A 21,964-nucleotide genomic window follows, 5' to 3' on the forward strand; every position below is an offset into this window, starting at 1 on the left:
CTTCATCAGGTATATTGAAAGGCCCATTTGCTGAGGAATCAATTGATCAATGTTTGTATGTTTCCAGGTCGATGGCGAAGTGGAGGTGCTGCCTGTGTCAGTCACTTCAGGTGTTCTCGTTGGACTAAGTGGACAGTATGTAATTGTTACCACTGATTTTGGATTGAGAGTGAAGTTTGATGGGAGGCATCGAGCAGAGGTAACTCTTCCCAGTATCTTCAAGGGGAAGGTGTGCGGAATGTGTGGAAATTATAACGATGATGGAAGAGATGATTTCCTCAATCCAGATGGAGGAATGGAAGCTGATTCTGTCAGCTTGGGCAACAGCTGGCAGACTCAAAATGATACAAGGTACACTGTACAGAAATGTTTGGGGTTGTTTCTATTCCTTAAGAAACCCTCAAGTTTCTAAAATTGCAGTAGTCGCACCATTTGCTTGCAGATCTTTTACAGCTTTAGCCATTTCTCATTTGTGATACTGCTGTTTTTCCAGGTGTACTCCTGACACTGGCCTCAAACCAAACTGCACTGAAGGCGAAAAACACATCATAGAAAGTAAAGATTACTGTGGAATAATCATGGATTCACACGGTCCCTTCAAAGAGTGCCATTCTGTAGTAGACCCGAGTGTTTATTTTGTTGACTGTGTGTACGACCTGTGTGCGCTAGACCTGAAGATGGGGTCTCTATGCAGTAGTCTGCAGTCCTACGCAGATGCATGTCAGGCAAAGGGAGTGAGAGTGGAAGCTTGGAGGAATGAGACCTTCTGCCGTAAGTGTTTGAGACTATGTTGCTAGATGTTTACATTATACTTGGTGGAGGTATAAAGATTTCTGTTGTGTTTGAACCATTTAGCTTTTGAGAAACGATTGATAGATTTTTGTTAGGCAAGGGCATTAAAGGTTATGGAACCAAGGCATGTTATTGAGTTAAGATACAGATCAGCCGTGATCCACTTGAATGGTGGAACATGCTCGAGGAACTGAATGGCTTATTCCTGTTCCTGTGTTCCTATGAAGGAATTTAAAGTTCCAGTAGTGTGTGACCTTTTGAATTGTCTTTACAGCTTTAAAATGTGGAGTGAATAGTCACTATGAACAGTGTGGCTCAGCCTGCCCAGCTACTTGTGTCAATCCAAATGCTCCATCCAGCTGCTCTCAACCATGTGTAGAAGGCTGTGTGTGTGACAGTGGTTACGTTTTCTACAACGACAGATGTGTGCTAAGAAGTCAGTGTGGCTGCTGGTCTGAAGGAAAGCACTACCCAGTGGGATCTGAATTCTGGACGGATGATACCTGTTCAACTAAATGTAGATGCCCTTCAGCAGGAAGTAAAGTGGTGTGCTCGAGTTCAACGTGTTCTAAAGATTCATACTGCGGAGTTGTAAACGGAGTTCCTGGTTGCTACTCGTACGTCTACGGCATCTGCAGAGTCCATAATGATCCGCATTACAATACGTTTGACAAAGCGACCCATCATTTCATGGGAAGGTGCACCTATACGATAGCCAAGCTGTGCTCAAATTCCTCATCTCTGCCATACTTCAACATTGAAGCGAAAAATGAAAACCGAGGCAACGCTAAAGTATCTTACGTTCAGAGAGTGACCGTAGCTGTTCACGGCCACAATGTTCGGATTGTCAAGAGGGAATCTCACCGTGTGTTGGTAAACATGTTACTGTTAGATTGAATTTTCTAAAATACTACATTTTATACTATCTTTTTACTCTGAATCATTCCATATGTAGAACTTTTATTTTGTTATAGTACAAAATGAATGACTGACAATATTTCTTGCAGTATAATAAGTGGAAAAGTGACCAATGTGACATTTCTCAAGTGTATACAAAACTTAAGAGCGTGATCTGAACCTGTGTAAATGTCCACAAATCTGATGCCAGATATTGTCTTACTCCATTACTGCGGTGAGATGTTAGATGGTTGGATCGTTGTTCAAGTTTGTTGGGCATTTTGAGTAGATGGATGCAGGACTGCGTTAGAAAGAGTGCTGTTCAATTTGATTGAATTTTTGAGGGGGTGACTAGGCGTGTGGATGAGGGTAAAGCAGTGGATGTGGTATACATGGATTTCAGTAAGGCCTTCGATAAAGTCCCCCACAGGAGACTGGTCAAGAAGGTACGAGCCCATGGAATCCAGGGTGCCTTGGCACTTTGGATACAAAACTGGCTTAGTGGCAGAAGGCAGAGGGTGATGGTCGAAGGTTGTTTTTGTGACTGGAAGCCTGTGGCCAGGGGGTACCACAGGGATCGGTGCTGGGTCCCTTGCTGTTTGTGGTCTACATTAATGACTTGGATATGAATGTAAAAGGTATGATCAGTAAGTTCGCTGATGATACAAAAATTGGTAGGGTGGTAAATAGCGAGGAGGATAGCCTCAGTCTGCAGGACGATATAGATGGGTTGGTCAGATGGGCGGAACAGTGGCAAATGGAATTTAACCCGGAAAAGTGCGAGGTGATGCACTTTGGAGGGACTAACAAGGCAAGGGAATACACAATGAATGGGAGGACCCTAGGCAAGACAGAGGGTCAGAGGGATCTTGGTGTGCAAGTTCACAGATCCCTGAAGGCGGCGGAACAGGTAGATAAGGTGGTAAAGAAGGCATATGGGATACTTGCCTTTATTAGCCGAGGCATAGAATATAAGAGCAAGGAGGTTATGATGGAGCTGTATAAAACACTGGTTAGGCCACAGCTGGAGTACTGTGTGCAGTTCTGGTCGCCACACTACAGGAAGGATGTGATCGCTTTGGAGAGGGTGCAGAGGAGATTCACCAGGATGTTACCAGGGCTGGAGCGCTTCAGCTATGAAGAGAGACTGGGAAGATTGGGTTTGTTTTCCTTGGAGCAGAGGAGGCTGAGGGGGGACATGATTGAGGTGTACAAAATTATGAGGGGCACAGATAGGATGGATACTAAGGAGCTTTTTCCCTTCGTTGGGGGTACTATAACAAGGGGACATAGATTCAAGGTAAAAGGCAGGAGGTTTAGAGGGGATTTGAGAAAGAACCTTTTCACCCAGAGGGTGGTTGGAGTCTGGAACTCACTGCCTGAATGGGTTGTGGAGGCAGGAACCCTCACAACATTCAAGAAGCATTTGGATGAGCACTTGAAATGCCATAGCATACAAGGCTACGGACCAAATGCTGGAATATGGGATAAGAGTAGACAGGGCTGATGGCCGGCGCGGACACGATGGGCCGAAGGGCCTCTATCCATGCTGTATAACTCTATGACTCTATAAGTTTTCCTCTTTCGCTCAGGTTGATAAAGAGTGGACGACCTTACCCGTGACCCTAGTTGATGGCGCCGTGAGCGTGAGTAGGAGCGGAAGATACGTGGTTCTGGCGACAGATTTTGGGCTGCATGTCTCTTATGACACTGATCATTCGGTGGAAGTGAAAGTGCCGAGTACATATTTTAATAAGACTTGTGGTATGTGCGGGAACTACAATGGACTGAGAATGGATGATTACATGAAACCCGATGGAGAGCAAGCCAAAGATTCTAATGAATTGGGAAATAGCTGGAAGGTGCCACCCTATGATCCAGGTTGTGACCCAGGCAACACAGAAGAATGTCAACCCGCTGACGAGAACCTGTACCAAAGCGACGATTTCTGTGGTCTGATCACCAGTCAACAAGGTCCATTTGTAAAGTGCCACTCTGTAATAAATCCCAGTGGTACCTTTGAAAGCTGTGTTGTTGAACTGTGTCTGTTGCAAGGAAACCAAGATGCTTTTTGTAATACCCTCCAAATCTATGCAGATGCGTGCCAAAGTGCAGGAGTGACCATTCCGCCGTGGAAAAACTCCACTTTCTGTCGTACGTATTTTCTAGCTCTTGTTGTCGGTTTAATATTGTATTGCATCTGTGAAATGTCTCTGTTTTCCATTGTTTTGTTGTTTTGTTTCAGAATTCTTATTTCATGTTAGATTGCCATTAATTCAATTTGCATGTGTGTTTATTTTATACTTTCCTTGATATCATCCAGATTGTTTGAAAAAATCTCTGCGTTTCCCAACTTTCTACACAAGTCTTCTTTCTCATCGGAACATAGGAAACATAGGAATATAGGAACAGGAGTAGGGCATTCAGCCCCTTGTGCCTGCTCCGCCATTTGATAAGATCATGGCTGATCTGTGATCTAGCTCCATATACCTGCCTTTGGCCCATATCCCTTAATACCTTTGGTTGCCAAAAAGCTATCTATCTCAGATTTAAATTTAACAATTGAGCTAGTATCAATTGCCGTTTGCGGAAGAGAGTTCCAAACTTCTACCACCCTTTGTGTGTCGAAATGTTTTCTGATCTCGCTCCTGAAAGGTCTGGCTCTAATTTTTAGACTGTGCCTCCTACTCCTAGAATCCCCAAATTGATTGACATTATGTCACCGATACTTCAGGGGAGGCGGGGTGGGTGCAGGCAAGGCTGAAAACGTCCAAAGAACCCGGCTAGGCGGGGACGCGGAGGTCCTGACAAACTTAATGGCAGTACCTCATTAACATTTTATAGCTCCGCTTCCTGCCTGCCAAACGGACAGCGTGGCCGGCGGCCGGGAAGGAACACCTGTGGCAGGAGGCTGCAGCTGAGGACCCTTGGAGACGGTCCCCGAAATCGTGAGGTCGGAGTAGCCTGTGATGGGGTAGGGGGAGAAAGCCCACGATCAGGAGGGGGGAGACACCTGCGATTGAAGATGGGGATAAGAGAGTCTGCGATCGGGAGGCGGGATCCCGTTTTAAATATATTAGTTAAGTGACCTGCCTCTCCACGGCGGGGCACTTGGAAGCCCTGATATCCGCTGTCTTAAAGAAGGTGGCAGGCGCATGCGCGGCGAGTTGGGGTCACATTCCCCATATTTAACTCTTTAACTCTCCGCCCCACCCAACCCCCTCTCACCCGTTGTGGGTGGTTTAATATTGCGGCCTATATACGTGTACGTTTTCTGGCCTCAGAAATTTAAAAGAATTTGTTCTGCTTTCTTTGTTTTCAGATGTCGAATGTCCAACCAATAGCCACTACAATGCATGTGCGAGTGCTTGTCCGGCCACCTGCACAGACCATTTTGCTCCAGGGAACTGCAGCAAGCCCTGTGTGGAGGACTGTCAGTGTAACGATGGGTTTGTTCTCAGTGGAAGCCTGTGTGTGTCTGTTGAGAACTGTGGCTGCGTCCACAACAAGAAATACTACGAAGTAAGTTGGAAGAGTAGTAGTAAGTGTTTGCAGTGCCATTTGGGCCTTCTGCGCTTAACGTTCAGTTTCCATTGGAAGCATGTAGCAATTTTGGAAATAATCCATATTCATTGTCTGTCAGAAAGGGGCAATGTTCTGGGAAGACGGATGTCTAAGGAGGTGCAGATGTGCTGGAAATGACCAAGTAGAGTGTGAAGCAGGGTCTTGTCGACCAGAGGAAATTTGCAAAGTGCAGGACGGAGTTTTGGGATGTTACCGAGCAATCACTGTGAACTGCCACATTTATGGTGACCCGCACTATACAACATTTGACGGGAAGCTGTACCACTTCCAGGGTGCCTGCAATTATACGGTGACTGAGACTTGTGGAAATACATCCGTTCAGTTTTCTGTGACAAGTAGAAATGAACACAGAGGCAGCCCAACATGGTCTGCCATTAATTCGGTTGCTCTCCAACTCAATGGCCTTCATGTTGCATTGAGGAAAAATAAGCTGGTTTACGTGAGTAATGTTTCTGATCAGTACAGTTTTCAGAATGAATGTAATGTTGAAAAGAGATAGCTACCATGTTTGTGATTTTTGTATTGCTAATCTTGGTGATGTTTTGCTTAGGTTGATGGAGTGAGGGTTGAGCTTCCTGTGAGTCCCAGTTCTTCGGTAAGGGTATCAATGGTAGGATCGTTTGTTATGGTACAGACCAACTTTGGTCTTCAGCTGAAGTTTAATGGAGATCACGAACTGTTTGTAGTTGTGGATGAGAGATACAAAGGACAGCTGTGTGGCTTGTGCGGTACCTACACTGATGACCAGCTCGATGACTTCTTGAAGCCTGATGGAATTCTAGCCTCAGATTCAAATCAGTTTGGAGACAGCTGGATAGTTATTGATGATGACTGGCTGTGAGTATTTCCTGCAATGTCTTGTAAGTTAAGGTAAATGCAGTGTAACTGGTAAGAATTTTCCAGAGAATGAAAAGCTATGGCAGTAAGTAAAGTAGGTAGAGCAGTGGATTGTTGTAAAAAGGATTGAAATATATTAGGGCAAGGCTTAGATTTCATTGAAATGTCCAAATCAGCTCTTGCGTGCAGTTCAGTTGAATCCCATTGTTTCGTAGTGAATATCTGAAATGATTTTCCAGTATTGGTATCGGAATGTATTTGAATGAAATATCACAGATGCATAATAGAAGAATGTTCATGCATTTGGATGTATTTTAAAGGAACAATTTTGATAGCACAAAGTATTTTTTCCCTCCAGTATTGATTGAAGTTAGAAGAGGATTAAATAGAACAGTGGATATTTTGAATTTAAGAGAGAAGTCATACCTTATTTTACTTTGATAGATGTAATCACACTGCTCCTCTGCCACCGACATGCGAGCCATCATCAAAAGAAGAGGCCGAGAGATACTGCAAAATAATTTTGGCAAGCGATGGTCCTTTCAAAAATTGTCACTGGTATATCCCTCCTCAGTTGTACTTTGAAAGCTGCGTCTACGATCATTGTGCGACTGGAGGCGATTCTGCGCTGCTGTGCAATGCTTTGGAGTCTTATGCTTCAGTCTGTGAAGCAGCTGGTGTTGTTCTGGCAGACTGGAGGGAACAGAGCGGCTGTGTTGAGGAAAGTAAGTTTGGTATCAAAGATCTTTGCTTGTTCTGTTCCTCTATTTTATTTCTCCATGCTTCCAAACAGCGGGGTTCTGGCAGCAATCGGCGTTGGGTTTGGGGGAGTCCTGTGCAAGGGCAGTCCATGTCCTCCTTATGGGGCCCAGAAGAGCGCTCCTTCTCCTCCTGGCACACAAGGAAACCTGAAATTAAATTTTTTAAACTTACCTACTGAGCATCTTCTGATCCACGATCCGGCTCCTGGCAGGTTTGGCTCAGGCCACCGACTAATATTGCAGCTGGGTCCCGATGACATCACCGGGATCTGATCTGCACATTGAGAGGAGCACCCTGCTTCCTTCCTTCGGCTGTCCCGCTCGCCTGATCAAAAGAGCAGGGTAAAATTGGGATATGGCCGGAAGGAAGCAGGATCAGAGGGGGTAAGTGACTGCCCTCCTTTTAACTGCCCCCCCTTGCCCGGTTTCTGCCAGGCTAGGGGAGTTAAAATCGGGGCCATGATTTCTAGCACAGGAATCTCATCACCAATCCTACCCTCTGCATAGCAGCAGCACGCAGTGTCCCATTTATAGGGAATGTATGTTGTTCTTGCTTTTCTTGCATTGAGTTGAATAATGACTTAATTGATTCTATGTGTCACATTTGTAGCGTTAATCTTTGCAAGGAAGTTTGGAGAATTAAGCTGACTCCAGGCCAGTTGATCCCTAAGCTACTTCCTTGCAATGGCTTCATGGAGTCATGGAGTGGTTTGGTGTTGAGTATCTGATTTCATTTCTAGATGATGCTCAGTGTATTAAATATGCAAACGAGTGCTCTTTATTAAATCCACAGGTTGTGCGTTGGACTGTAATTTTGACATTGACCTGTGCGATTGGATGCAATCCAAGACAGATAATTTTGACTGGAAACGCATCAGTGGATCGACACCATCAGCGAACACAGGGCCGTCCTTTGACCACACCACTGCAGGTAGGTGATCTGAGATCCTTATCTTGCTGCTGAGGCTTGACAGAGCAGATGATTTGTTTCTAACCAATGAAGATAATTGTGTGTCCAGGTGGTTACTACATCTACATTGAAGGCAATGAGGCCAAAGTAGGAGAGAGAGCTCATTTGGTCAGTGCTCCATGTGCAAAGAGAGGAGCTCAGTGCTTGCGATTCTGGTACCACATGTATGGAGTAGCTCGAAGCATGGCTTTGAAAGTGTACCTGGTTGAAGGCGGGACACCAATATTAATGTGGTCGGAGACAGGAAATAAGGGAAACAAATGGATTGCAGGAGAAGTAGGCCTGCACCTTTCTGGAAATTCTCAGGTAAATTGCGTGAAAGGGTGATAATATTTAGTGATTTTATTGCTTGTTTTTATTTTAGAAGAACTCAGGCAGCTTGTGGAATTCTATTGTTTGACTTGCTGTTGCTTTCTTCTGCCTGCTGATGTTGTGATGCTTTGTCTCGCAGATCCTCATAGAAGGAATCCGGGGCGATGACTATCGCAGTGATATTGCTGTGGATGACATCTCCTTCCATAGTGGATGCTGTGGAGGTGTGTAAACATGACTGGTTTGTCTGTCATTTATTGTGGCTCATTTGTATGTTTTAGTTAGATATAGATGAAACCAGCACTGGTTTTAGTTTTGATGTTTATTGTATCTCTTGTGATAGTGTGGTGTTTATTTTGGTTTTCCACAATTCGATAGGGTGGAAACTTGACTTGATTTTACTATTTTGTAATATGTAGATTCTTCTGAGTTTGTACCATTTTTCTCTCTGCAGACGAGTGTGTCACAACATCCACAACGAGCATCCCAACTACAGTCGGTACAGTGACTCCTGACATAACAGGTAAGCTAAAGGAGCTTACATGTGATGTAGAACCTTGATAACGCTATTGTTCATTGCAGTCTTATTGACTATGGGTTGCCAGTGGAAAATTAGAGACTGCTGCTTCATTTACCCATGATATATTTATATTAATTAAGTTAATATATTGCTGAAGCCATTTGATTATTCATAAAATGACTGATTACTTTCAATATCATAGAATCAAAGAATGATAGAATGATACAGCACCGAAGGATGCCATTCGGACCACCGTGCCTGTGCCGGCTCTGAATGAGCTATCCAGTCAGTCTCACTCGCCTGTTCTTTCCCCATAGCCCTGCAAATTCTCCCCCTTCAAGTATTTATCCAATTCCCTTTTGAAAGTTATTATTAAATCTGCTTCCACCACCCTTTCAGGCAGTGCATTCCAGATCATAAAAACTTGCTGTGTAAACATTTTTTCCTCATGTTGCCTCTGGTTCTTTTGCCAATTATCGTAAATCTGTGTCCTCTGGTTACTTTCTGCCACTGGACACAGTTTCTCCTTATTTACCCTATCAAAAACTGCCCTGATTTAGAACACCTCGATCAAATCTCCCCTGAACCTTCTCTGCTGTAAGAAGAACAACCCCAGTTTCTCTAGTCTCCCGACGTAACTGAAGTCGTTCATCCCTGGTACCATTCAAGTAAATCTCCTCTGCACCCTCTCTAAGGCCTTGACATCCTTCCTAAGTGTGGTGCCCAGAATTGGCCACAATACTCCAGCCTGGGCTTAACCAGTGTTTTATAAAGGTTTAGCATAACTTCATTGCTTTTGTACTCTATGCCTCTATAAAGCCAAGGATCCCGTATGCCTTTTTAACAGCCTTCTCAACTTGCCCTGCCACCTTCAAAGACTTGTGCACGTACACCTCAGGTCTCTCTGTTCCTGCACCCCTGATAAAATTGTACCATTTACTTTATATTGGCTCTCCTCATTCTTTCTACCAAAGTGCATCACTTCACACTTCCCTGCTTTAAATTTCATCTGCCATGTGTCTGCCCATTTCACCAGTCTGTCTATGTCCTCCGGGAGTCTGTTACTAACCTCCTCAAAATAAGTTTGATCAATGTGGGCAAATTAATGAGGAAAGTCATCTTCAAGCGTGTGGCATTTATTCTTGCACAACACAAACAACCAAGTGCTGGAAACAAAGAGGGTAGTTGTATTAATTTCCTCATGTGCTTTGTGTTGTACTGGTAGAACACTGACTGAGAAATGGCGCTTTGCAGTGGAAATCTGCATGGACTATGTTCCAGCCATTGAATGTACCTCGTTACTTTTCTGTTTGACATTGTGGAAAGATAAGTATGATATGAGTATGTTTAAATGTTCTCGTAGATTTTGCTGCTGGGCTGTGCTCTTGTGAGTATTATTCAGCCACTTGTTTTTTTGCTAGTGACTTTCTCAGTTATTGGGAAAACTTAGTACATGTAAAGGATGGCAGACCTGCAATACCGTACCCACTGAAGAAGCAGCAGGAGAGCTCCAGCCATTCAGGATGGTGTTGCTCAAAATAGATGGGGAAGTGTTAATGACAGGAGTGGAAATGCCTGTAATGACAGAACCATTTTGAAGAGGTTCTGTGCAGTAAAGACCTGACAGAGCCTCAACTTTCTACAATGCCTCGTCAGTAAAATACAGCAGTCACATGTGTAGCCAATATGTGGAATAAGACAAGACCAGTTGACTATAAAATCATTCAACTTGGTCTAAGATGTACTGAGGTACCATCAACTGATCTTTGTTTTATAATTTTTAGAATCGTCCTGCACTGTGCAAGGTGATCCTCACTACAATACCTTTGATAAGCAAGCTCACGATTTCATGGGAATGTGCACGTATACCTTATCAAAACTATGTGATGCCGACAGTACTCTGCCCTATTTCAATGTTGAAGCTGCAAACGAGCACAGATCAGGAAATTCCTATGTATCGTACGTCAAAAATGTGAACATTAATGTTTACAATCACAGAATAACACTAGAAAAGGGACACGTGGTAAAGGTAAGAAATAGATGATGTAAGTGTCTTCATCAGGTATATTGAAAGGCCCATTTGCTGAGGAATCAATTGATCAATGTTTGTATGTTTCCAGGTCGATGGCGAAGTGGAGGTGCTGCCTGTGTCAGTCACTTCAGGTGTTCTCGTTGGACTAAGTGGACAGTATGTAATTGTTACCACTGATTTTGGATTGAGAGTGAAGTTTGATGGGAGGCATCGAGCAGAGGTAACTCTTCCCAGTATCTTCAAGGGGAAGGTGTGCGGAATGTGTGGAAATTATAACGATGATGGAAGAGATGATTTCCTCAATCCAGATGGAGGAATGGAAGCTGATTCTGTCAGCTTGGGCAACAGCTGGCAGACTCAAAATGATACAAGGTACACTGTACAGAAATGTTTGGGGTTGTTTCTATTCCTTAAGAAACCCTCAAGTTTCTAAAATTGCAGTAGTCGCACCATTTGCTTGCAGATCTTTTACAGCTTTAGCCATTTCTCATTTGTGATACTGCTGTTTTTCCAGGTGTACTCCTGACACTGGCCTCAAACCAAACTGCACTGAAGGCGAAAAACACATCATAGAAAGTAAAGATTACTGTGGAATAATCATGGATTCACACGGTCCCTTCAAAGAGTGCCATTCTGTAGTAGACCCGAGTGTTTATTTTGTTGACTGTGTGTACGACCTGTGTGCGCTAGACCTGAAGATGGGGTCTCTATGCAGTAGTCTGCAGTCCTACGCAGATGCATGTCAGGCGAAGGGAGTGAGAGTGGAAGCTTGGAGGAATGAGACCTTCTGCCGTAAGTGTTTGAGACTATGTTGCTAGATGTTTACATTATACTTGGTGGAGGTATAAAGATTTCAGTTGTGTTTGAACCATTTAGCTTTTGAGAAACGATTGATAGATTTTTGTTAGGCAAGGGCATTAAAGGTTATGGAACCAAGGCATGTTATTGAGTTAAGATACAGATCAGCCGTGATCCACTTGAATGGTGGAACATGCTCGAGGAACTGAATGGCTTATTCCTGTTCCTGTGTTCCTATGAAGGAATTTAAAGTTCCAGTAGTGTGTGACCTTTTGAATTGTCTTTACAGCTTTAAAATGTGGAGTGAATAGTCACTATGAACAGTGTGGCTCAGCCTGCCCAGCTACTTGTGTCAATCCAAATGCTCCATCCAGCTGCTCTCAACCATGTGTAGAAGGCTGTGTGTGTGACAGTGGTTACGTTTTCTACAACGACAGATGTGTGCTAAGAAGTCAGTGTGGCTGCTGGTCTGAAGGAAAGCACTACCCAGTGGGATCTGAATTCTGGACGGATGATACCTGTTCAACTAAATGTAGATGCCCTTCAGCAGGAAGTAAAGTGGTGTGCTCGAGTTCAACGTGTTCTAAAGATTCATACTGCGGAGTTGTAAACGGAGTTCCTGGTTGCTACTCGTACGTCTACGGCATCTGCAGAGTCCATAATGATCCGCATTACAATACGTTTGACAAAGCGACCCATCATTTCATGGGAAGGTGCACCTATACGATAGCCAAGCTGTGCTCAAATTCCTCATCTCTGCCATACTTCAACATTGAAGCGAAAAATGAAAACCGGGGCAACGCTAAAGTATCTTACGTTCAGAGAGTGACCGTAGCTGTTCACGGCCACAATGTTCGGATTGTCAAGAGGGAATCTCACCGTGTGTTGGTAAGCATGTTACTGTTAGATTGAATTTTCTAAAATACTACATTTTATACTATCTTTTTACTCTGAATCATTCCATATGTAGAACTTTCATTTTGTTATAGTACAAAATGAATGACTGACAATATTTCTTGCAGTATAATAAGTGGAAAAGTGACCAATGTGACATTTCTCAAGTGTATACAAAACTTAAGAGCGTGATCTGAACCTGTGTAAATGTCCACAAATCTGATGCCAGATATTGTCTTACTCCATTACTGCGGTGAGATGTTAGATGGTTGGATCGTTGTTCAAGTTTGTTGGGCATTTTGAGTAGATGGATGCAGGACTGCGTTAGAAAGAGTGCTGTTCAATATAAGTTTTCCTCTTTCGCTCAGGTTGATGAAGAGTGGACGACCTTACCCGTGACCCTAGTTGATGGCGCCGTGAGCGTGAGTAGGAGCGGAAGATACGTGGTTCTGGCGACAGATTTTGGGCTGCATGTCTCTTATGACACTGATCATTCGGTGGAAGTGAAAGTGCCGAGTACATATTTTAATAAGACTTGTGGTATGTGCGGGAACTACAATCGACTGAGAATGGATGATTACATGAAACCCGATGGAGAGCAAGCCAAAGATTCTAATGAATTGGGAAATAGTTGGAAGGTGCCACCCTATGATCCAGGTTGTGACCCAGGCAACACAGAAGAATGTCAACCCGCTGACGAGAACCTGTACCAAAGCGACGATTTCTGTGGTCTGATCACCAGTCAACAAGGTCCATTTGTGAAGTGCCACTCTGTAATAAATCCCAGTGGTACCTTTGAAAGCTGTGTTGTTGAACTGTGTCTGTTGCAAGGAAAGCAAGATGCTTTTTGTAATACCCTCCAAATCTATGCAGATGCGTGCCAAAGTGCAGGAGTGACCATTCCGCCGTGGAAAAACTCCACTTTCTGTCGTACGTATTTTCTAGCTCTTGTTGTAGGTTTAATATTGTATTGCATCTGCGAAATGTCTCTGTTTTCCATTGTTTTGTTGTTTTGTTTCAGAATTCTTATTTCATGTTAGATTGCCATTAATTCAATTTGCATGTGTGTTTATTTTATACTTTCCTTGATATCATCCAGATTGTTTGAAAAAATCTCTGCGTTTCCCAACTTTCTACACAAGTCTTCTTTCTCATCGGAACATAGGAAACATAGGAATATAGGAACAGGAGTAGGGCATTCAGCCCCTTGTGCCTGCTCCGCCATTTGATAAGATCATGGCTGATCTGTGATCTAGCTCCATATACCTGCCTTTGGCCCATATCCCTTAATACCTTTGGTTGCCAAAAAGCTATCTATCTCAGATTTAAATTTAACAATTGAGCTAGTATCAATTGCCGTTTGCGGAAGAGAGTTCCAAACTTCTACCACCCTTTGTGTGTCGAAATGTTTTCTGATCTCGCTCCTGAAAGGTCTGGCTCTAATTTTTAGACTGTGCCTCCTACTCCTAGAATCCCCAAATTGATTACCATTATGTCCCCGATACTTCAGGGGAGGCGGGGTGGGTGCAGGCAAGGCTGAAAACGTCCAAAGAACCCGGCTAGGCGGGGACGCGGAGGTCCTGACAAACTTAATGGCAGTACCTCATTAACATTTTATAGCTCCGCTTCCTGCCTGCCAAACGGACAGCGTGGCCGGCGGCCGGGAAGGAACACCTGTGGCAGGAGGCTGCAGCTGAGGACCCTTGGAGACGGTCCCCGAAATCGTGAGGTCGGAGTAGCCTGTGATGGGGTAGGGGGAGAAAGCCCACGATCAGGAGGGGGGAGACACCTGCGATTGAAGATGGGGATAAGAGAGCCTGCGATCGGGAGGCGGGATCCCGTTTTAAATATATTAGTTAAGTGACCTGCCTCTCCACGGCGGGGCACTTGGAAGCCCTGATATCCGCTGTCTTAAAGAAGGTGGCAGGCGCATGCGCGGCGAGTTGGGGTCACATTCCCCATATTTAACGCTAACTCTCCGCCCCACCCAGCCCCCTCTCACCCGTTGTGGGTGGTTTAATATCGCGGCCTATATACGTGTACGTTTTCTGGTCTCAGAAATTTAAAAGAATTTGTTCTGCTTTCTTTGTTTTCAGATGTCGAATGTCCAACCAATAGCCACTACAATGCATGTGCGAGTGCTTGTCCGGCCACCTGCACAGACCATTTTGCTCCAGGGAACTGCAGCAAGCCCTGTGTGGAGGACTGTCAGTGTAACGATGGGTTTGTTCTCAGTGGAAGCCTGTGTGTGTCTGTTGAGAACTGTGGCTGCGTCCACAACAAGAAATACTACGAAGTAAGTTGGAAGAGTAGTAGTAAGTGTTTGCAGTGCCATTTGGGCCTTCTGCGCTTAACGTTCAGTTTCCATTGGAAGCATGTAGCAATTTTGGAAATAATCCATATTCATTGTCTGTCAGAAAGGGGCAATGTTCTGGGAAGACGGATGTCTAAGGAGGTGCAGATGTGCTGGAAATGACCAAGTAGAGTGTGAAGCAGGGTCTTGTCGACCAGAGGAAATTTGCAAAGTGCAGGACGGAGTTTTGGGATGTTACCGAGCAATCACTGTGAACTGCCACATTTATGGTGACCCGCACTATACAACATTTGACGGGAAGCTGTACCACTTCCAGGGTGCCTGCAATTATACGGTGACTGAGACTTGTGGAAATACATCCGTTCAGTTTTCTGTGACAAGTAGAAATGAACACAGAGGCAGCCCAACATGGTCTGCCATTAATTCGGTTGCTCTCCAACTCAATGGCCTTCATGTTGCATTGAGGAAAAATAAGCTGGTTTACGTGAGTAATGTTTCTGATCAGTACAGTTTTCAGAATGAATGTAATGTTGAAGAGAGATAGCTACCATGTTTGTGATTTTTGTATTGCTAATCTTGGTGATGTTTTGCTTAGGTTGATGGAGTGAGGGTTGAGCTTCCTGTGAGTCCCAGTTCTTCGGTAAGGGTATCAATGGTAGGATCGTTTGTTATGGTACAGACCAACTTTGGTCTTCAGCTGAAGTTTAATGGAGATCACGAACTGTTTGTAGTTGTGGATGAGAGATACAAAGGACAGCTGTGTGGCTTGTGCGGTACCTACACTGATGACCAGCTCGATGACTTCTTGAAGCCTGATGGAATTCTAGCCTCAGATTCAAATCAGTTTGGAGACAGCTGGATAGTTATTGATGATGACTGGCTGTGAGTATTTCCTGCAATGTCTTGTAAGTTAAGGTAAATGCAGTGTAACTGGTAAGAATTTTCCAGAGAATGAAAAGCTATGGCAGTAAGTAAAGTAGGTAGAGCAGTGGATTGTTGTAAAAAGGATTGAAATATATTAGGGCAAGGCTTAGATTTCATTGAAATGTCCAAATCAGCTCTTGCGTGCAGTTCAGTTGAATCCCATTGTTTCGTAGTGAATATCTGAAATGATTTTCCAGTATTGGTATCGGAATGTATTTGAATGAAATATCACAGATGCATAATAGAAGAATGTTCATGCATTTGGATGTATTTTAAAGGAACAATTTTGATAGCACAAAGTATTTTTTCCCTCCAGTATTGATTGAAGTTAGAAGAGGATTAAATAGAACAGTGGATATTTTGAATTTAAGAGAGAAGTCATACCTTATTTTACTTTGATAGATGTAATCACACTGCTCCTCTGCCACCGACATGCGAGCCATCATCAAAAGAAGAGGCCGAGAGATACTGCAAAATAATTTTGGCAAGCGATGGTCCTTTCAAAAATTGTCACTGGTATATCCCTCCTCAGTTGTACTTTGAAAGCTGCGTCTACGATCATTGTGCGACTGGAGGCGATTCTGCGCTGCTGTGCAATGCTTTGGAGTCTTATGCTTCAGTCTGTGAAGCAGCTGGTGTTGTTCTGGCAGACTGGAGGGAACAGAGCGGCTGTGTTGAGGAAAGTAAGTTTGGTATCAAAGATCTTTGCTTGTTCTGTTCCTCTATTTTATTTCTCCATGCTTCCAAACAGCGGGGTTCTGGCAGCAATCGGCGTTGGGTTTGGGGGAGTCCTGTGCAAGGGCAGTCCATGTCCTCCTTATGGGGCCCAGAAGAGCGCTCCTTCTCCTCCTGGCACACAAGGAAACCTGAAATTAAATTTTTTAAACTTACCTACTGAGCATCTTCTGATCCACGATCCGGCTCCTGGCAGGTTTGGCTCAGGCCACCGACTAATATTGCAGCTGGGTCCCGATGACATCACCGGGATCTGATCTGCACATTGAGAGGAGCACCCTGCTTCCTTCCTTCGGCTGTCCCGCTCGCCTGATCAAAAGAGCAGGGTAAAATTGGGATATGGCCGGAAGGAAGCAGGATCAGAGGGGGTAAGTGACTGCCCTCCTTTTAACTGCCCCCCCTTGCCCGGTTTCTGCCAGGCTAGGGGAGTTAAAATCGGGGCCATGATTTCTAGCACAGGAATCTCATCACCAATCCTACCCTCTGCATAGCAGCAGCACGCAGTGTCCCATTTATAGGGAATGTATGTTGTTCTTGCTTTTCTTGCATTGAGTTGAATAATGACTTAATTGATTCTATGTGTCACATTTGTAGCGTTAATCTTTGCAAGGAAGTTTGGAGAATTAAGCTGACTCCAGGCCAGTTGATCCCTAAGCTACTTCCTTGCAATGGCTTCATGGAGTCATGGAGTGGTTTGGTGTTGAGTATCTGATTTCATTTCTAGATGATGCTCAGTGTATTAAATATGCAAACGAGTGCTCTTTATTAAATCCACAGGTTGTGCGTTGGACTGTAATTTTGACATTGACCTGTGCGATTGGATGCAATCCAAGACAGATAATTTTGACTGGAAACGCATCAGTGGATCGACACCATCAGCGAACACAGGGCCGTCCTTTGACCACACCACTGCAGGTAGGTGATCTGAGATCCTTATCTTGCTGCTGAGGCTTGACAGAGCAGATGATTTGTTTCTAACCAATGAAGATAATTGTGTGTCCAGGTGGTTACTACATCTACATTGAAGGCAATGAGGCCAAAGTAGGAGAGAGAGCTCATTTGGTCAGTGCTCCATGTGCAAAGAGAGGAGCTCAGTGCTTGCGATTCTGGTACCACATGTATGGAGTAGCTCGAAGCATGGCTTTGAAAGTGTACCTGGTTGAAGGCGGGACACCAATATTAATGTGGTCGGAGACAGGAAATAAGGGAAACAAATGGATTGCAGGAGAAGTAGGCCTGCACCTTTCTGGAAATTCTCAGGTAAATTGCGTGAAAGGGTGATAATATTTAGTGATTTTATTGCTTGTTTTTATTTTAGAAGAACTCAGGCAGCTTGTGGAATTCTATTGTTTGACTTGCTGTTGCTTTCTTCTGCCTGCTGATGTTGTGATGCTTTGTCTCGCAGATCCTCATAGAAGGAATCCGGGGCGATGACTATCGCAGTGATATTGCTGTGGATGACATCTCCTTCCATAGTGGATGCTGTGGAGGTGTGTAAACATGACTGGTTTGTCTGTCATTTATTGTGGCTCATTTGTATGTTTTAGTTAGATATAGATGAAACCAGCACTGGTTTTAGTTTTGATGTTTATTGTATCTCTTGTGATAGTGTGGTGTTTATTTTGGTTTTCCACAATTCGATAGGGTGGAAACTTGACTTGATTTTACTATTTTGTAATATGTAGATTCTTCTGAGTTTGTACCATTTTTCTCTCTGCAGACGAGTGTGTCACAACATCCACAACGAGCATCCCAACTACAGTCGGTACAGTGACTCCTGACATAACAGGTAAGCTAAAGGAGCTTACATGTGATGTAGAACCTTGATAACGCTATTGTTCATTGCAGTCTTATTGACTATGGGTTGCCAGTGGAAAATTAGAGACTGCTGCTTCATTTACCCATGATATATTTATATTAATTGAGTTAATATATTGCTGAAGCCATTTGATTATTCATAAAATGACTGATTACTTTCAATATCATAGAATCAAAGAATGATAGAATGATACAGCACAGAAGGATGCCATTCGGACCACCGTGCCTGTGCCGGCTCTGAATGAGCTATCCAGTCAGTCTCACTCTCCTGTTCTTTCCCCATAGCCCTGCAAATTCTCCCCCTTCAAGTATTTATCCAATTCCATTTTGAAAGTTATTATTAAATCTGCTTCCACCACCCTTTCAGGCAGTGCATTCCAGATCATAAGAACTTGCTGTGTAAACATTTTTTCCTCATGTTGCCTCTGGTTCTTTTGCCAATTATCGTAAATCTGTGTCCTCTGGTTACTTTCTGCCACTGGACACAGTTTCTCCCTATCAAAAACTGCCCTGATTTAGAACACCTCGATCAAATCTCCCCTGAACCTTCTCTGCTGTAAGAAGAACAACCCCAGTTTCTCTAGTCTCCCTACGTAACTGAAGTCGTTCATCCCTGGTACCATTCAAGTAAATCTCCTCTGCACCCTCTCTAAGGCCTTGACATCCTTCCTAAGTGTGGTGCCCAGAATTGGCCACAATATTCCAGCCTGGGCTTAACCAGTGTTTTATAAAGGTTTAGCATAACTTCATTGCTTTTGTACTCTATGCCTCTATAAAGCCAAGGATCCCGTATGCCTTTTTAACAGCCTTCTCAACTTGCCCTGCCACCTTCAAAGACTTGTGCACGTACACCTCAGGTCTCTCTGTTCCTGCACCCCTGATAAAATTGTACCATTTACTTTATATTGGCTCTCCTCATTCTTTCTACCAAAGTGCATCACTTCACACTTCCCTGCTTTAAATTTCATCTGCCATGTGTCTGCCCATTTCACCAGTCTGTCCATGTCCTCCGGGAGTCTGTTACTAACCTCCTCAAAATAAGTTTGATCAATGTGGGCAAATTAATGAGGAAAGTCATCTTCAAGCGTGTGGCATTTATTCTTGCACAACACAAACAACCAAGTGCTGGAAACAAAGAGGGTAGTTGTATTAATTTCCTCATGTGCTTTGTGTTGCACTGGTAGAACACTGACTGAGAAATGGCGCTTTGCAGTGGAAATCTGCATGGACTATGTTCCAGCCATTGAATGTACCTCGTTACTTTTCTGTTTGACGTTGTGGAAAGATAAGTATGATATGAGTATGTTTAAATGTTCTCGTAGATTTTGCTGCTGGGCTGTGCTCTTGTGAGTATTATTCAGCCACTTGTTTTTTTGCCAGTGACTTTCTCAGTTATTGGGAAAACTTAGTACATGTAAAGGATGGCAGACCTGCAATACCATACCCACTGAAGAAGCAGCAGGAGAGCTCCAGCCATTCAGGATGGTGTTGCTCAAAATAGATGGGGAAGTGTTAATGACAGGAGTGGAAATGCCTGTAATGACAGAACCATTTTGAAGAGGTTCTGTGCAGTAAAGACCTGACAGAGCCTCAACTTTCTACAATGCCTCGTCAGTAAAATACAGCAGTCACATGTGTAGCCAATATGTGGAATAAGACAAGACCAGTTGACTATAAAATCATTCAACTTGGTCTAAGATGTACTGAGGTACCATCAACTGATCTTTGTTTTATAATTTTTAGAATCGTCCTGCACTGTGCAAGGTGATCCTCACTACAATACCTTTGATAAGCAAGCTCACGATTTCATGGGAACGTGCACGTATACCTTATCAAAACTATGTGACGCCGACAGTACTCTGCCCTATTTCAATGTTGAAGCTGCAAACGAGCACAGATCAGGAAATTCCTATGTATCGTACGTCAAAAATGTGAACATTAATGTTTACAATCACAGAATAACACTAGAAAAGGGACACGTGGTAAAGGTAAGAAATAGATGATGTAAGTGTCTTCATCAGGTATATTGAAAGGCCCATTTGCTGAGGAATCAATTGATCAATGTTTGTATGTTTCCAGGTCGATGGCGAAGTGGAGGTGCTGCCTGTGTCAGTCACTTCAGGTGTTCTCGTTGGACTAAGTGGACAGTATGTAATTGTTACCACTGATTTTGGATTGAGAGTGAAGTTTGATGGGAGGCATCGAGCAGAGGTAACTCTTCCCAGTATCTTCAAGGGGAAGGTGTGCGGAATGTGTGGAAATTATAACGATGATGGAAGAGATGATTTCCTCAATCCAGATGGAGGAATGGAAGCTGATTCTGTCAGCTTGGGCAACAGCTGGCAGACTCAAAATGATACAAGGTACACTGTACAGAAATGTTTGGGGTTGTTTCTATTCCTTAAGAAACCCTCAAGTTTCTAAAATTGCCGTAGTCGCACCATTTGCTTGCAGATCTTTTACAGCTTTAGCCATTTCTCATTTGTGATACTGCTGTTTTTCCAGGTGTACTCCTGACACTGGCCTCAAACCAAACTGCACTGAAGGCGAAAAACACATCATAGAAAGTAAAGATTACTGTGGAATAATCATGGATTCACACGGTCCCTTCAAAGAGTGCCATTCTGTAGTAGACCCGAGTGTTTATTTTGTTGACTGTGTGTACGACCTGTGTGCGCTAGACCTGAAGATGGGGTCTCTATGCAGTAGTCTGCAGTCCTACGCAGATGCATGTCAGGCGAAGGGAGTGAGAGTGGAAGCTTGGAGGAATGAGACCTTCTGCCGTAAGTGTTTGAGACTATGTTGCTAGATGTTTACATTATACTTGGTGGAGGTATAAAGATTTCAGTTGTGTTTGAACCATTTAGCTTTTGAGAAACGATTGATAGATTTTTGTTAGGCAAGGGCATTAAAGGTTATGGAACCAAGGCATGTTATTGAGTTAAGATAGTCAGCCGTGATCCACTTGAATGGTGGAACATGCTCGAGGAACTGAATGGCTTATTCCTGTTCCTGTGTTCCTATGGAAGGAATTTAAAGTTCCAGTAGTGTGTGACCTTTTGAATTGTCTTTACAGCTTTAAAATGTGGAGTGAATAGTCACTATGAACAGTGTGGCTCAGCCTGCCCAGCTACTTGTGTCAATCCAAATGCTCCATCCAGCTGCTCTCAACCATGTGTAGAAGGCTGTGTGTGTGACACTGGTTACGTTTTCTACAACGACAGATGTGTGCTAAGAAGTCAGTGTGGCTGCTGGTCTGAAGGAAAGCACTACCCAGTGGGATCTGAATTCTGGACGGATGATACCTGTTCAACTAAATGTAGATGCCCTTCAGCAGGAAGTAAAGTGGTGTGCTCGAGTTCAACGTGTTCTAAAGATTCATACTGCGGAGTTGTAAACGGAGTTCCTGGTTGCTACTCGTACGTCTACGGCATCTGCAGAGTCCATAATGATCCGCATTACAATACGTTTGACAAAGCGACCCATCATTTCATGGGAAGGTGCACCTATACGATAGCCAAGCTGTGCTCAAATTCCTCATCTCTGCCATACTTCAACATTGAAGCGAAAAATGAAAACCGGGGCAACGCTAAAGTATCTTACGTTCAGAGAGTGACCGTAGCTGTTCACGGCCACAATGTTCGGATTGTCAAGAGGGAATCTCACCGTGTGTTGGTAAGCATGTTACTGTTAGATTGAATTTTCTAAAATACTACATTTTATACTATCTTTTTACTCTGAATCATTCCATATGTAGAACTTTTATTTTGTTATA

General features: G+C 43.7%; 1 protein-coding gene across 1 annotated transcript in view; it reads left to right on the top strand.

Moving 5' to 3' along the window:
* LOC137331731 (IgGFc-binding protein-like) overlaps window positions 1-21,964 on the top strand; it is a 130,541-nt gene that overhangs the window by 29,112 nt on the left and 79,465 nt on the right. Inside the window, exons 10-34 of the mRNA XM_067995718.1 lie at window positions 68-351; window positions 494-771; window positions 1,067-1,665; window positions 3,282-3,843; window positions 5,012-5,211; window positions 5,333-5,713; window positions 5,825-6,111; window positions 6,556-6,836; window positions 7,666-7,803; window positions 7,892-8,053; window positions 10,459-10,703; window positions 10,795-11,078; window positions 11,221-11,498; window positions 11,794-12,392; window positions 12,767-13,328; window positions 14,495-14,694; window positions 14,816-15,196; window positions 15,308-15,594; window positions 16,039-16,319; window positions 17,149-17,286; window positions 17,375-17,536; window positions 19,933-20,177; window positions 20,269-20,552; window positions 20,695-20,972; window positions 21,266-21,864. Coding sequence (XP_067851819.1) covers window positions 68-351; window positions 494-771; window positions 1,067-1,665; window positions 3,282-3,843; window positions 5,012-5,211; window positions 5,333-5,713; window positions 5,825-6,111; window positions 6,556-6,836; window positions 7,666-7,803; window positions 7,892-8,053; window positions 10,459-10,703; window positions 10,795-11,078; window positions 11,221-11,498; window positions 11,794-12,392; window positions 12,767-13,328; window positions 14,495-14,694; window positions 14,816-15,196; window positions 15,308-15,594; window positions 16,039-16,319; window positions 17,149-17,286; window positions 17,375-17,536; window positions 19,933-20,177; window positions 20,269-20,552; window positions 20,695-20,972; window positions 21,266-21,864 — 7,995 coding nt within the window. The remainder of the gene's footprint in view (window positions 1-67; window positions 352-493; window positions 772-1,066; window positions 1,666-3,281; window positions 3,844-5,011; window positions 5,212-5,332; window positions 5,714-5,824; window positions 6,112-6,555; window positions 6,837-7,665; window positions 7,804-7,891; window positions 8,054-10,458; window positions 10,704-10,794; window positions 11,079-11,220; window positions 11,499-11,793; window positions 12,393-12,766; window positions 13,329-14,494; window positions 14,695-14,815; window positions 15,197-15,307; window positions 15,595-16,038; window positions 16,320-17,148; window positions 17,287-17,374; window positions 17,537-19,932; window positions 20,178-20,268; window positions 20,553-20,694; window positions 20,973-21,265; window positions 21,865-21,964) is intronic.

Source organism: Heptranchias perlo, chromosome 13, assembly GCF_035084215.1.
Source record: "Heptranchias perlo isolate sHepPer1 chromosome 13, sHepPer1.hap1, whole genome shotgun sequence".
In the NCBI taxonomy this organism is placed as follows: domain Eukaryota; kingdom Metazoa; phylum Chordata; class Chondrichthyes; order Hexanchiformes; family Hexanchidae; genus Heptranchias; species Heptranchias perlo.